The sequence below is a fragment of the Spodoptera frugiperda genome, chromosome 31 (assembly GCF_023101765.2).
Source record: "Spodoptera frugiperda isolate SF20-4 chromosome 31, AGI-APGP_CSIRO_Sfru_2.0, whole genome shotgun sequence".
In the NCBI taxonomy this organism is placed as follows: Eukaryota; Metazoa; Arthropoda; class Insecta; order Lepidoptera; family Noctuidae; genus Spodoptera; species Spodoptera frugiperda.
In genome coordinates this window covers 12,224,812-12,240,357 of record NC_064242.1, presented here as the reverse complement: position 1 = coordinate 12,240,357, position 15,546 = coordinate 12,224,812, and the positions used below count along the sequence as shown (strand labels likewise).

Here is a 15,546-nt window from a genome sequence, read left to right as displayed (position 1 = left end):
TCATGGAATCCAAATAGCATAAGATTGTGATTGCAATAAAACACTCAGCTTTCTTAAATCATTATATTTATTTTAAATTGCATATAAATTTGTGGACTTTCTGTTACAATAGTACTCTCGAACTGATATCTTTTTTGTATAAAACGCTAAAATTATGTTTTACAACTATTGTACCAGAGTGCCATGACAATGTCGCAAACATTCGTTCCACTCAAGTAGGTACACGTTATAAACAGAAAATACACACACAATAATTTATACTCTAAGCTTATTCTTTTCTCTTCAAGAAATTAACCTATTTAAAAATACCACCTAAAATTTAGGTACTTAAGATTTCCTAATGTTCACACACACTCTCACGCTCTAGACGAGCACAGTTATTGATAACAACGTAAAGGTAAAATGGAAAACAATTTAACAAAAAATATACGGGGACCTCACCGCTAATGTATAAACAATCTTAAGTCGTGTAAGTAACAAAAGTAGAATCGGCTCAAACCTGTGTACTATCGTGTCAACGTGTCGATGAGAGCTAGTCTCCAGCAAGCTAAGTACTTGGGGCTGCCGACCGAGCGACTGAGCGAGCGAGCGAGCGACCTACATGACAACTGTTGTGACTGCTAAATATATTTCATTTATCTACTAGACACTTTAGTTCCTCTTGTACAGGCAGTGATTAATTTATAACATTTGGTATACAACTGTACATGTTACAATCTGAATCACAATTTCACAATGAATAGCTTGGTCCAAACAGTAAATCATAGAACTAGGACGAAGACATTTTTCAAATTTCTTCTACATGACGAGTTGGAAACATGTGACAGGTTAGTTCCCAGTCCCACAAACCGCGACAGGACACTTTCTATATCTTAATTCAAAAATAAACACTGATCATATCAAAATATATTTTTATGTGAAGCAAAACGTCCAATGATAAAACATTATCTGATAAATTTTAAATTCTTTTGTACTGATATACAAGATTTCGACGCAATACCTAATTCAATTCTACGCAAACTTTAGAATTTTTAGCCTAATCTTATTTAATAAAAGAAACTTCTAAATCTATTGCCTAATTGTCGAGGCGGACCGCCTCCACGTCTCGTCAACCGCAACCTGGTTAGGGATTAACTACATTTACACGCATCGTCCCATTTTATAGATTTTAAAATATCGTTCTCGTAACGCGTAAAGTCACTGATTGTTCCTGTTATATTCATAACACTATGTAAGTTTTTTGTTGAAACTAAACAAAGAAATCAAAATAAATTAATTGTTCTACAAAAATGTATAAAATCTGTTTTGATAAAAGGAAACTTTAATGACATGGGAAACTAATTTCCCTCATAATTAACAAAACAGTGACTTTACGCTATACGGAGACATGGTACGTAATAATTGCTATTGCTTGGCTATGCTACTACAAACTGTACAACGACAACAACGGTGTAATTAATAATTATATTCTGTCAATACAATAATGTTAAAAGTTTAGTATAATAAGTTGAAAATGTAATACTTATACTGCGAACATTAAATGTAGCTATCCCCTAGAAATGAAGTTGTTAACATTTCCTTAAATGTAAATATTTACAAAGAACGAAGTTTCTTACATATAGTAGTTAGTTCGCGTTAGTAAAACTATATTAACCTGTTAATTCGCTCTCCACTCTCCTTACCAATATACCGTACAATATCAATACAATGTGATGTCAACTTTCACTATTACTCTATCGCCACCTTACACTACACGACCAACTCTTATAATTCATCTAAAATTTGAATTAATATAAAAATCCTTTCTTTTAAAATGCCCTAAATATATCGAATTCCGAGGTAGAACATTATTCTATATCTAATCTCTCAAAATCAGCAAAATATTGCTATGAAAACATTCATTATTTTTGTCAATTTGAAAACGCCACAATATGCGAGTCCATATTCATGTAGTGTAAGTTCGCACAAAATTCCATTATTGCTTCAGGTTTCAAACATCAGAAAGTTTTCATATAAAACAAGTTAGATATATTATAACCCAACATGGCAACACAGACTGGGTTCTTACATAAAATGTTCCTATTTTAAAACACATTCAACATCAATTTCCCGCCAAATATGACGGACACCGTCGCGGTGTGACCACATAAAGATAATTTCGTTGCCACAAAAACTTCAGAACCCAAAACATTGCGCTTTATTTAAAATCTTATAACCAAGTAACTTATCAATAGATGTATTGAAAGCAAAAATACACAAATTGTGCTATTTGTTATAACAATGTACTTCATTTCATAATATAAAGAAATATGTTTAGTAAGTAAACATCATACCAGATTCCAGCAAAATATAAAATTACAATAAACCATGATTATGCAGACAGAAGTGATCCACAATAAATATATCTAATGAAAGATACAACTCATTCGCGCTGGAGATGGAAGTTGGGAAATGAATTAAGTTTATACATTCATTGCATTATGCATTGTTGATAAATTGACAATTATTTTATTTATACTTTAATTAATAAAAGAGACAAAAAACTGTCTCGATAGTTTGCTTTTGCACCTCCCTAGTTCACTAAGCATTGCTTATCAACAGAAGAAGACCGATTGGTGGATTTTCCGCTGCCAACCGAGTCATCTGTTATATAATATTAAAATGTTAACGAACATTAAATAAAAACTCTAATGTTCAACTAACCCACTAACCAAATTCCAAATCGAGCGTAACAAAATAAGAACAGACCATCCATTATCCAATCCTTGACGAATTCCAAATATCGGCCCGTGGAACCTAATATTAACGTTAAGACACTTAACAGTACATAACATACGTACTTGGTCATAGAGTTCGTTCATTAGAGAACTGTCGGCACACGACTGTGGTGCACAAGTATTATTTCTTCGCGGGCGGTTTCCTCGGCGTGCGAGTGGTCTTACCCGTCGATGTGGACGGCGTGGGGACTATCGGCGACGCTTTCGCTTCTGGAATGGATGGTACTACAGTTATACACGGTGTAAGAGTAAGATTCACTTGCGACAGAAATTAATAACCAAAATATGTAAGTGATGTCAAACATCGATGACCAAAAACTTCGCATTGTTATCTCGATTTTGTATCGAGATTTGTTATCAATTTCGGCCGTAAAAGTACATTAACAAAGTATAATATGTTTAAAACTGCTACTATACACATTATACAGCTTTAGACATTAATGATTGGTTAGTGATTATAGACTATGATTTTTCCTTCATACCTCAGAATAGAAAGCTTTTTAACAAACAACACTTTGGCAACACTTTTTTAGTTCTTGAGCAACTACATGATTACAAATGGTTACCTTTACCGGCTGCTCTCCTGCCTTTGCGCGTGGGTGTGGCGACTGGCGTCTCCGCTTTCTGTTTAGCTGGCGTCCGCTTGGCCGGTGTACTCTTCGCTTTAGACTTCTCACTTACTGCTGTAGCGGTCTGATGAAATTACAAACATTTAGTATTAAGAAAATATGTTAAAAACGTGAGGGACAAATCTATACTTCTGTTTCATACATTTACTTATTAAAACAACTTACTTTCCATTAACATTTACCATTTTTTCAAATACTCACTTTTAGTTAATAAATAATTAAATTTTAAACATATACAGAATTAATTCCATGCAACACGCGCATGCTAATAAATTGAAAAATTGCAAATTATAGAAGAAAAGAGGCTAAAGTAGAGGAAATTAAAATAATTGGAACATAAACATAATTTGGAACACAAAAGCAAGCGATGAAATGAATGAATATGAGTGGATACGATGATATACTTAGGAGTTTATTTAATTTATATCTTTATTAAGAAAATACTAGAATTTTGATACTAATGCATGCTTATCCAATTTTCTTTCTATATTTTTTAAACTGCAGGATAGTTTTAATATAGATTTACATACAAGAGGAAGAATTATAAAGCTATATGTATCACCTTTCTATACCATTCAAAATCCTCTTTCTAAATATACCTAAGTTAATAACACCCAGTATACCGAGACTGTTATAGTTTTAGGAATAAAATATTTTATATTCAACTATGTATCCTACAAGGTGTTACAGAAAGGGTATATAAAATACTCTATATATACAATTATACACACTAAGATCTTGGTTTCTTTAGACCAAAATAAATGAAATGGCAACAGGTTTTTCAAACCTAAGAAAACATTTTTTTTGGAATCAGCCATCACTAGCAAGAAGTTGAATGGTTTTACATACTATAATTATTTTTATTTTAGAGGAATAATGCTGCTAAATATGAGCCTAGCATGGCTTGAAACTCGTCGAGTTCCTCGTCAATCAGTTACATGAATAAGCCGTAAACATAATAATTAATTTATATTTTATTTCAATTAAAATACGTAGTTTTTAACGCAAATTAATATTAGAGATAGTAATAAGGTTCCCGTAACACCTTGTAAACATAGTGTTTGAGTTTATTTATTTCATCACGCAGTAGACACCATGCAATCACCAAACACCTCATTAAAAACTACACCTTCCTTTAAGTCAGCATTTAAGAGTAATTATACTAAACATTAAAATCCTATGTTAATAAACATCTACTTATAAGTACTACATCACATACATAAAGTTATTTACTTGATCTTTTTTAAAGATTTAGATAAGTTAAGTTGATATTTGTTTAGTTTATTGCACTTCCCTACAATTGGGTGGTTCCCTCAGTAAACAATAAATAATTTAGACTTTTCAATATAATAAAATATTCAAAAATAATCACACTCTCAAAATATTGAGTTTGGCTAGTAGGAAACTAGCCTATTTAATTTAATTTGTTGAAAAGGTTCTTTTATTTAGTAAGTATAATTCAATTCAGGCATTGTTATATTCTAACTTCTATCAAAGTTGTATTATCTCATTTTAGTAGTATTTTTTTAAACAAAATTAATTCCGATTTTGATGATTAATTCCTAAATATCCTACATTTAAATGACTAGCTAGTTCGTAACATAAGTTAATGGACCTGAGTGCATGGAATGACGTATGAATAACGAAAATAAATTAATACCTTTACCCAAAATAATGCTGACCACTGTACACTGTAATTTATAACTTGCATCATACAATATCCCATAGTTGATCTGTCAAAGTTATTGGAATACATACTCCTTGATTTTTTGTAAAGTTGGTAAATAAAGTAAAAGGAACTTTTTGCAAATACTGCAATTTGAAATGTAAATAATTGTTGTATGGAGCAATGGGGATTTCTATTTAAAATTGGAATTTAATTCATATTATAGAATAATATTTAAGTTAAAATATAAAAGAGTTTTTACGAATATAGAAATAGGGTCCAAAATACTATGAATGTTAGTCCTACATTAATGGAACATATTTTTAAGAAACTGACACTATCAACAACTTTGACAAATACAATTCTATGGCGAATAAAGTAGACATTATTAACGCATGCATATTATAATAACCGATACAAAATATACTCCATCAATATCTCCGAAATCTCCAATTTAACACAACTCTCTCTAACTAATACTTTCTTAACACAACACATACTGTGCAGTCTGCCGGGGTTCCTGTGCCAATATGCTAACTTTATATTACTATTTTATATAATTATAGCATATCTTTACACATAAAGACTCTAGAATGGTTACTGAAGCAGTTTGTTTGTTAAAAGAGTTTTTGTGAAGGGAATGTCTAGTAGTTTTTGACCCCAGCAGACATGTCGGCATCTCGCTCGCACTCACGCTGTGCGAGCGAGAGCGACGCACACCACAGCACTCTTACTCACTCTCGAACATGAATGTAAATGACTGGTGATTGCGGATACGTACATTTCTATATATCCGTTGTACTATGCCTACCTTGCTAGTGGTCGCCACAGTGGGCGTACTACCTGACGATTTTCTCTTATTGTTTGTTTGTGATTTTGTTTGTGCTTTTGTTTTGCGAGCGCTTTTTGGACTGCGCTTTGGCGTTGTCCGCGCGCGTTTCACGGGCGTCGCCGAGTCCTGGAACAACGCACAACAAAGTTACAATGGCATTAGGTATGATTACATATTGGTAAAGTTATTCTAAAAACAGTACAGAATGGTTTTACTGCCAAAAGAAAGGGGAAACTTATAAGAAATATCTTTACAAAATATTTCGAACTCTAAAATATTATCTTATGCTGAACAGAATGGCATATGTCTTTGAAAACAATATTTCGATGAATTAACTAAAAATCATGTCGTTGACGTCGCCGCGTCTGGGCACGTTGCTTATGATGAAGAATCCCTCTGCGACTCGAAACTTGTAGAGCTTTTATCTATTAATTTACTTGAGTAAACCGTGATTTTTAGTTAATTTAGTATGTCTCACGATAGTTATTATAAAATATTTTGATAGTAGATACCAAAGTGGATCTACATAGACTTGAAATGATTCTCACCTCTGTATCATTAGAGTTGTCGAGTTTGGCTCTCGGCGATGATTTTGAACTGTTGCGTTTGCGGCCCTTTTTCTCTAGTTGCGATTCGTCTTTGTATAATGAGAGGTCCACTGTAAATAATAGGCATTTAATTTACATAAAATAATTCGGACGAAATGTGCATATGTAAGGCAGTTCTTAGAGAAATTCTACCGTATTCAGAGTCATTGACAATGGTTACTTAACCCAGTCCTTAGAAATTCTTTTCGGAACCATATCATTACTAAGGAATAGTTAATGTAATAATCAAATACAGCAGATTAGAGTATAGAATACAGCAGATAGTCTGATGCTAACATTCCTACAATCTGAAATTAAGAACCTTTAGCAAATAACACTGCATTCCATATCAACATTTCGAGGTTAATTGCCCATGTCAGTTCACTCCAGGACTATTAACAGTTTATGGAAAATAATGATACCCAGCTAAGTTCGGATTGACACTGGACATTGTGGATAATGGTAGTCAGTAAATTGATCAATTAATGGACTGTTACTACTAGCTGTATATAGATGTTCTAGGTAGTGAGAATAAGCTGGTATGTGGCTCACATCCGTCGGGGTGTTCCTCGGTGAGCGCGGGCGTGGTGGTGGCGCCGGTGGCCTCGGCGTGCAGCGCGCGCGTGAGGATGGAGCGCGCGCGGGCCGCCTCCGCCGCGCGCAGCACCTGCGTGCCGCCGCCGCCGCGGGTCAGCGACAGCGTCGTCAGCACGCACTCCATGTCTACGGGGGGGACATACATTAGCCAGCAATTCCATCAAAATATAATGTCAACTATACTGTGGTAGACACCTTTTTTTTGATGACGGTGGGAAACCTTCAACAGGCGCCTAGCTTTCTGGGGATAAAAGAAGATAGGTAATGTGGGATTTTTACCACCCTCAACAAATCAACACCTGTAAGGGACACCGGACTGTGGTAGACACCAGAGTATTGTTTGTTGCGATTGCTCTTCATGCTATTGTTTGCCTGCACCCAATAATGTGATTTTGCACTTGTGTGTCACTGCTTATAAATATGAGTCCCAAGACTGCATTGAGACTTTTCAAATTACCTAGTCAAACAGTAAGATACGTGAGTAAGCCATGAAAGACAATAATTAATTATTTGTTCATACTAATTATCTACTTTTCTTTTTTATCTACTAACTGTTGATGAAGCGAAAGAGGTGTATAAGAATCGTAACAATTGGCGTTCCATTGTCTTTGCATACCCCATAGAAGACATCCGTGAGGTTACGTATGTATGTATACAAGTTATGTACCTGTGACATCATAAAAGTCAGGCTTGTATGTCTCGCCCGCCGGGTCCGCGGTCTTGTCCTGTGACAGCCAGCGGATCTTGATCTTGCGTGTGGTACGGTACACGTTTTGCATTGCTTGGCACACGTAGAAGCCCCCTTCAGCGTTACGTACTGCTAAGTATTCATTCCTGTTGATTGTAAAAGATACATTATTTTGTGATTTGATGATTAACATCTCACTAGTTGTTAACACATTGAACGACGTGGTGATCACGTCACTATGACAAACTAAGCCTGAAATGAGCTTTTGCACACACAAAAGCCTCGAATTTAATTTCTCCCAGAAAAAAAAATGTGATTGATGAATAATTGAATAGCTTTTAACTCAGTCGATTTTTCTTTTATTTCGATTTTGAAATTCTAGAATGAACTACTTACTTGTAAAAGACGATAAGTTTATCATCATTGGGTTTAGTCGGCGTGGAGCGGCCAGCTGAAGCAGAAAGCTTGGTGGCCATCGCCAACTCAGGAGTCGGAGACTGGTATAGCTGCACCTGGAAAATAATAGAACATTAGTTATAAACCCGCCATTCTGAAGTCCGGTCTAGTCTAACCACAAGTCCGGATGAGATTATGTTTAGTTTCCTTTATTAATATTGTTTTTACAGTACCTATTCAGTGTTGGAAGAGTATTGTGACAATTAAATGTAGTTATAATGAGGACATTGTAACTTCAATGAAGCAATAGTAATTATAACTATTGTATTTTACGTAATTTAGTTACTTTAAGTGTAAGCATTGGACTAAAGTATCCTGTTTGAAGGAATAACACTGATTTTTATACTTGATCCTAAGTTTGGCTGGTAGAGAATGTCATAAAGCATTAACTTAGCTTTCTGGACCATTATTTTTTTATCAATTGTGTAAGTTTAAGTTAACTTATTTTAATAAGTGAAAGGCTTAATGTTTTGTTGTCAACCAATCTTGTTTAGTATATTTTTTCTTCAAAAACCAATACATTTGCTAGTAGACTCAGTAATTTGCTTCTATCATACAGAATCGACAGTTAATAAGCGAAGTGCAATTACTATTCACCTTCATTGGATGTTCACTGCCCTGTAACCTACTTTATTCTAGGTATAGTGTAATGCCAATGATATGCCCTACATTTCATACTAAGTTTGTTATTGATTCTAGTTTTATTGCATTCTAACATAAATAGTAGTTTTTTGAACTATGTTACTGTGTGTAGTAAAAGCTTTAATTTTTATTTGGATGCATTGCAATTTGTCCTTTATAAAACACTAATTTGTATAGTCCAATTGGTCTAATAGAAAAGAAAATACATGTATTATGCAATTGTAAATATTTATGAGTCTAAAAAGTTATATGTAGAGATCGAAGAACATCAAAACGAAGTTATGTTATTGGCGCGAAACCATTAATTTAAAGACTAATTGCCGTACTAGTCATTTAAAGATTGCTAAATCCAGTCCTTAGCAATTGTTTTCGGAACAAAATTATTACTGAGAATAGTTTAAGTAATTATTAAATGTTTCTAAGTATGGTAGAAAGATTTAAAAAAACTAAAGTTTTCGGTTACTTTCGTCGAATTTTCAGCCATTGCAGAAATATACAACTCCGTATAGCGTCGAAGGTGGCCACAAAATCCGAGGCATGTGTAAATCATTAAAGTTTATCACGTAATAAATCTGTAATGGCACTTACATTCTGTAATGTCCTACCTGTCCCACTGAATCGTAGACATACGTAAGTACTATGTTAAGCCTGATTTGAGTAAAATTTTGAAATAGCTTTCATTTAAATTAAGTTCCGTTATGGAATATATTACCCAGTACCTAAGATCCTTATTTAATTGCTACACATCGACCTATACAAAACCAGTTTATCATGGTCTCGTCGTGTATGATATTTCCGCACATACGACGGTCAGTTTATACTAGTATTGTATAGCTTAGCTTGATGTGTAGTTGTGTAGCCAACAACCATGGTATCCTGATAAAATAGGGTCCAAAGAGTAGATAAAAATTTGGACAAAACTAAGTTTTTTTTTATCGAATAGGTGGCAAACGAGCAAGTGATAGTAAGCGATCAGCGCCGCCCAAGGGTACCCGCGACACCAGAAATGGGCGTGAATGGTGGAATGGGCAATTTATAAAAATCAATTACTTTTTATCAAATCAAACTACTCGTTGTAGTTCAATTGTATTATAACATTAAATTACCTAGTCCCATAACCTGACTTCAAACTATCAAAAAAAGTCAGAGAAAGCACTTTTTCAAAACAGCAATCTATTGTTGAATGCATAACCGTCCCTATTCAACCCATATCACGGTATTATGAATAGTTGACAGTAGAAACAGATTATTTAGCGCGATACCAAGGAAAGCTCGTACTATACGGTTACATCAACTTGTTGCTAGGGATGACGTCACTCTGTTGTTGTTTAGAAAACCTTTGTTTGTGTATATTGATTTACCTAAGTGACCTATTCACACAGTTTTATAGGAACTAGTTCATACGAATTAAAGTTAGGCTTTACTATTAAGGTTACTATCGAATTAGGTAGTATTTGTAACTATTGGATTATTTTTTTACGCTTTAGACTCTACTCAAGGCTGTTTCACGTTGCAAAAATGTTTAGCACTAAGATTTGTACGAAAAAACTATTGTTTATTTTTGTTGTTTTTTTTTCGTGATAACGAAGCTAATTTGCATTTGTTACGTGAACATCTGAAAACATTTTTAATGAAAGAAAATTAAGATTTTTTATACACATTGCAAATAAATTAAAGAAAAATAAGCTCTCTATCTCTCTCTCTGTCCTTGCAAACACCATAGCTTGAAGAAAAAAAATCTGTTTAAGTTGTGTAGTCTATGCGGAAATATAGCTGAGCCCTTAAACCTGTCTATGTTGCACCATAGAGCACAATAACGATCGAGTATTCATTCAAAGGTTTCAAGTTAATGAAGTAAATGTTTATGGATGTAAGCGACACTTTAACGTGAAAAGATTACGACGATCTTAGTGTAATGAGCGGGGCTTATGCGCAGCCATGCGCTGCTAAGTGAAACAATATCGGTAATTATTTTGATGGGACCACACCGATTGAATCGAAACAAGAAAGATTGATTACTGACAAAATATGATATTAATGTATGACTATAATGTTGCATTGTCAGCCAAACTGTTTGGTATGCAGGTATAAAATATAAATACTGATTCAGCATAGTACAGAAACATAGTAGTGCATTGATTATTTTAAAACATTAGGCCCTTCTTTTATTTTATTATGGAAACAAATATTTGCGGAGATATATCGAATTGAAATAGAAATGACGTATTTGCTCACACTCTTCTGTACACTAAGTAGCTTGGCTGACTATACATATTTAGAAAAATACTTTAAAATTCCCTTAAAACTTATCTTCATAATACTTATGAGGGAATTAACTAAGTAAGGACTGATATTTTGATCTAAGTAAGGATAAAGCAAAATGCCTTCTAAGATCGTAAGTGAGATCAAAAATTGATGTCATTGCACCTAGTCATACTAACTAATGCTGTGTTTAAACAACTAACTAAACCAATAAATGAGATAGAATTCTAGATTATGATTATGAATAACTTACAAATCATAAATTCAAGTAATTCAAGTAGGTACTAAACTTGATTGTTAGCAAGTTAAATAGTAAAGTTAATAAATTCATTGGATACTGGTTTAATTTTTGCAATGAAAACTAGGACATCGCATAGTGTGTTCAAATAATGCAAATTGAGCGATATTTTAGCGCATTTATTATAGAAATAGATTTTAGATTTAGAGGTATCTATGAATATAATAATACGATGTTAATGGATTGCCATTAGTGGACCGGATTTAATAATTAGTAATGTTTAGTATTATTAATATTCAGTACACCTAGTGTCTCGTAATTTATTCAACAAACAAAACCTGGATTCACTTTAAAAATATACTACTAAAGAATTAATTGCCATCCTTAAAAATACTGGCACTCAGTCAAAACCGGAATTAAGAAAAAAAGATGAAAGTTGAAAAACCTCTACAAAACAATAGAAAAAAAAATAAACGGTTTTTCTCCAATTTCAAATGTAGACAAGTGTTATAGACATTGTATAAGCACTTCCGGTTGCTTGGACGAGCCGGTAAACAACCGACGCGACGTAATGAGAACAACTTGTTCCGCTTAGCTAAACTGAACTACATTGCACGCCAATTAAGTTCAATTTACAATGAAAACTCTTACCAAAGGGTTGAAATTGAAATGAAGAATTTTATGATCGTTAGGTAAATAATGTTTTTTTTATTGTGTTTGACGAAGTTAGGTATTACGTAATCGCAGCTGCGTCATTACAAACATACCTATACTACCTATCTAGATTTGGTTTTGAAATGTGTAAACAATAATTTTAATGTAAGTAAAGTTCAAAGTTGGCAAATTACTTTTTAATTTTTACTTTATGAAAATTCCGAAATGTACTTTTACTTTGAATTTGGCGCCAAGAAATACAAACATATTCCAGCATATAAAGCTTCCCTAAAATGTTTTCTTATACATTTTCAACTCTATTTCAATGAGTTTAAGTTAAAAATGTATTACAGGAACTTTACAAAATAGTATAGCTAACTTGCACACTTGAACTAACTATTTTTCGTCAAAGCTGGGATAATTTATGACAAAATAAATAATTATGATGCCTTTCAGTATAGTCAAAAACTATTACTATTAGAACAATTTTATTAATTATGCTTGTTTTATATCCATTAGTAAGCAATTAAATAAAGATTAAGAATAAGCAAAAAAGAAATTAAATATTATTGATTTTTATCATCAAATGTCCCTTATATGAGTCTTCATAGCCCAGTTATCTTACTAGGCTATCTTTAAAAGCTATTGCTAACTAAATACTTGATCTTATTGACATATAAATACATTTAGTAAGTACTAGTAATAGTTACCTATATTTTTTTAGACCTATAGGTAGATATAATTCACAGATAAATATAGAAATGTTGACTAACTAGAGCAAAAGGTTTAAAGATTTTGTAAAAATAGTAACTAATAGAATAAACAAAATTTATGCAAAAGTTAAGTTTAAAGACCTTCATCGAAAATATTTAATATATGTATTTATTTTGTTTTATAAATAGTTATTTATTTTACTTTGTATATATCTTTATTTTAAAAATAGTTTAGTATAAATTACATTTTTGCAAAAGTTGAGTTTAAAGACCTTTGATAGTAGAAGTAATAGAAAAGAAGTAATTTTGTTAAGTTTGGTTTAGTTTTTAGGCTTTCTAGTTTAGTTGTAAATATTATGTAGTAGTATATTGAATGTTCAGTAAAATAAACAGTTTAGTTTAGCATCCAAAATATGATGTTTGATAGTTTGTTTTTGTGTTTGTAATTATTATCTTCTTCCAACAAAGAAATAATGAAATGTTAACAACAATAACATATCAATTATCACTGTTGTCAACCAACACAGACACATAACATAAACAGTTTAGACTTAGCATTAAATAAGTAATGTGAAACAAGTACCAACCTTAGTCCTATTCCTTTTCATTCTTGTGTCTGGAGTGCTCTCTCCCTCTGCAGGCTTCTTGGCTGGTGTAGACCCCTCATTAGACTTGCTGGGAGAGGCCTGCCTCCTCTTGCGCATTGGTGGTGTCACTGTTGCCAACTTCATTGTTGACTTTGGCTTAGAGTCAGCTTTGGCAGGTTTAGCTTCGGGTTTCTTTTCCTCAGCTTTCTCCTCAACCTTCTCTTGTACTTTGTCAACCACCTCCTCCTTCTTAGGAGATTCAGATTTCTCTGGTTTGTCAGCTGCTACCTCTTCCTTCTTATCTTCAGCAGAATCTGCTGGCTTCTGCTCCACTTTGACTTCCTCTTTTTTTTCTTCTGGCTTTGCTTCAGGCACAGGTTCCACTTTTGGACTTTCAGCTGCTGGAGGGTCTTTTTTCACAGGAGTTGGTGCCTTCTCTTGCACTTGATTGTCATTGGCAGACTCTGGGACCGGCTTACTATCACTTTGTGTTGGTGCAACATCTGCAGCTGGGGCTGGTTTTAACTCTGATGGCTTTGATGGAGACTTCTCTGAAGGCTCATTAGCTGTTGCCACTTTGGGTTGTGCTGGACCATCAGTACTGGCAGGGGTAGCAGTGTCAGATTTTTGTGGTGTACTTGGTGAACTTGAGGGCTTTTCAGGTGGTTTTGGTGTACTTGGTGAAGTCTTAGCGATATCTTGTTTGTCTTTGTTAGACTCAGGGTTCTGTGGTTTCAATGGAGCTGGAGCATTTGCACCAGACTTGGGTGAGTCAATAGTGCCATTGGCATGTCCAGTAGAATCTGGTTCAGTCTTCTCAGGAGTTATGGTGAGAGCAAGAGCCTTGTCCTGGACGAGACTGAGAGGAGTGACTGGATTCCCGCTTTTAGTGGGGCTGGCGGCCAAATTAGAGGGGCCGACGGAGTTCTGGGTGACATGTGAGAGGTTGCCATGGTGACTCATATTCTGTGCCATTTGCGCCATGTTGGCAGACACCGGCGCCATGGGGGGCGGCGCGTGAGGCAGTTGAGGCGCGGGCGCGTGGTGCGTCAGGTTCTGGCCGACGAGGTTGTTGCCGGGGTGGTGCAGCGAGTTCTGAGCGCCCTGCGGGTGCCCTACGGTGTGGTTCGCAGTGGCCACGTTCCCCTTCGCGGGGCTCGCCTGTCCGCCCGGCTGCGGCACTCCCGGCTGGGGCAGCACCGGCTTTAAAGCAGAATTCATTTCAAACGCGTCTAAAACTCGCCTCCTGGCCGTACACAAGCTGAAACACAAAGTTAACCGGGTTTATAACACTGTTTTCGTAGTAGGTTAACACACCGCGATGTCTTTGACCCACAACAATAATTCATACATAATAAACGTATATGCAGTACGCGCGTAAGAACGCGGGGACGGGGACCGATCTGCCCGCCTAGCGAGTCCGCTTTCTACGTGTGGCGCTAATGAACGGTCAATAGATATTGTTGAGAAGTTACCACTAGCTGTTAAATCGAGAGCAGCCCATGAAATAAGTCCTGTGTGGCAGCCCGCGGCAGAGATAGCCGCAAAAAATATGCGTTGCTACAGTCAAGAAACTTCCGCAAGATATGACCCGCCGTTACCGAAGTCTCCGTGATGTCACTGTCTTTTTCAATCACTATGAACATACACTTGATCTCACTCGCGAATATGTAATTCCATGATTTATTCACACTTTTTACCACGAATTAGCATTCACTTTACTTTAGACCAAGTACATAATAGGCACAGTAGTTGCAGAGATGGCGTCGGCATAACGCGCATGCGCCACCCTCTTGTACTCTCGTCCAATGAAATCCCGTGACGAAACGAAGCCTAAACGAATTTTTACGATCATGCTATCTCTTTCTGTTATACGTGATTTCCATAAACCGGTCTCAGTTTTGTTAATGTCGCGTTTGGATACGTTCGTAAAATTTTAATTATTGTTTTAAAATTTTTTGGTACCAAAAGTTTGAAAAACGGTTTTTTTCTAAACGTTGTTTTATTATTTTTGCTCAAAGTAGGTAATGTCTTTTTTAATTATTTAAAACTTAAGTTTATACAATGATATCAAGGATTTACATTTAATTATAACGTTAAACAAAACTTTTAAATCCACTTTATAATGTTTTATCATCGTCGGTCGTCGTTTATATTATTATTAAATATATTTTTAAACCAACTAAAATAAGATCCTAATTTATTTTCTTGTTATTTG

The 15,546-nt window shown here is 34.7% G+C and overlaps 1 protein-coding gene across 7 annotated transcripts; it reads right to left on the bottom strand.

The window, feature by feature from the left end:
• Positions 1-49: 49 nt before the first annotated feature.
• Positions 50-15,142, bottom strand: LOC118276143 (protein piccolo). Of its 7 annotated transcripts, none has more exons than XM_035594343.2 (9): positions 14,804-15,142; positions 13,329-14,589; positions 8,173-8,288; positions 7,756-7,922; positions 7,044-7,214; positions 6,453-6,562; positions 5,854-6,030; positions 3,350-3,470; positions 50-2,987 (listed from the first exon to the last, which is right to left on the bottom strand). In XM_035594343.2, the coding sequence occupies exons 2-9, from the start codon at positions 14,547-14,549 to the stop codon at positions 2,899-2,901; spliced, it is 2,172 nt and encodes a 723-aa protein (XP_035450236.2). In that variant the 5' UTR covers positions 14,550-14,589; positions 14,804-15,142; the 3' UTR covers positions 50-2,898. The 7 variants fall into 7 exon arrangements, with proteins under 7 accessions (XP_035450236.2, XP_050563381.1, XP_035450238.2 ...); XM_050707424.1 differs by having other exon boundaries at positions 3,344-3,470; positions 14,804-15,141; XM_035594345.2 differs by having other exon boundaries at positions 5,884-6,030; positions 14,804-15,141.
• Between the last annotated feature and the right edge of the window lie 404 nt (positions 15,143-15,546).

What these genes read in the sequence shown, in the direction of transcription:
- LOC118276143 (XM_050707424.1), bottom strand. Translation starts at nt 14,549, where the DNA reads ATGAATTCTGCTTTAAAGCCGGTGCTGCCCCAGCCGGGAGTGCCGCAG. An exon ending in TGAAAAGGAATAGGACTAAG is followed by an intron (nt 8,289 to 13,328) that starts GTTGGTACTTGT and finishes ATTATTTTCCAG; the next exon opens with GTGCAGCTATACCAGTCTCC. An exon ending in ACAACTCTAATGATACAGAG is followed by an intron (nt 6,031 to 6,452) that starts GTGAGAATCATT and finishes GCGTTGTTCCAG; the next exon opens with GACTCGGCGACGCCCGTGAA.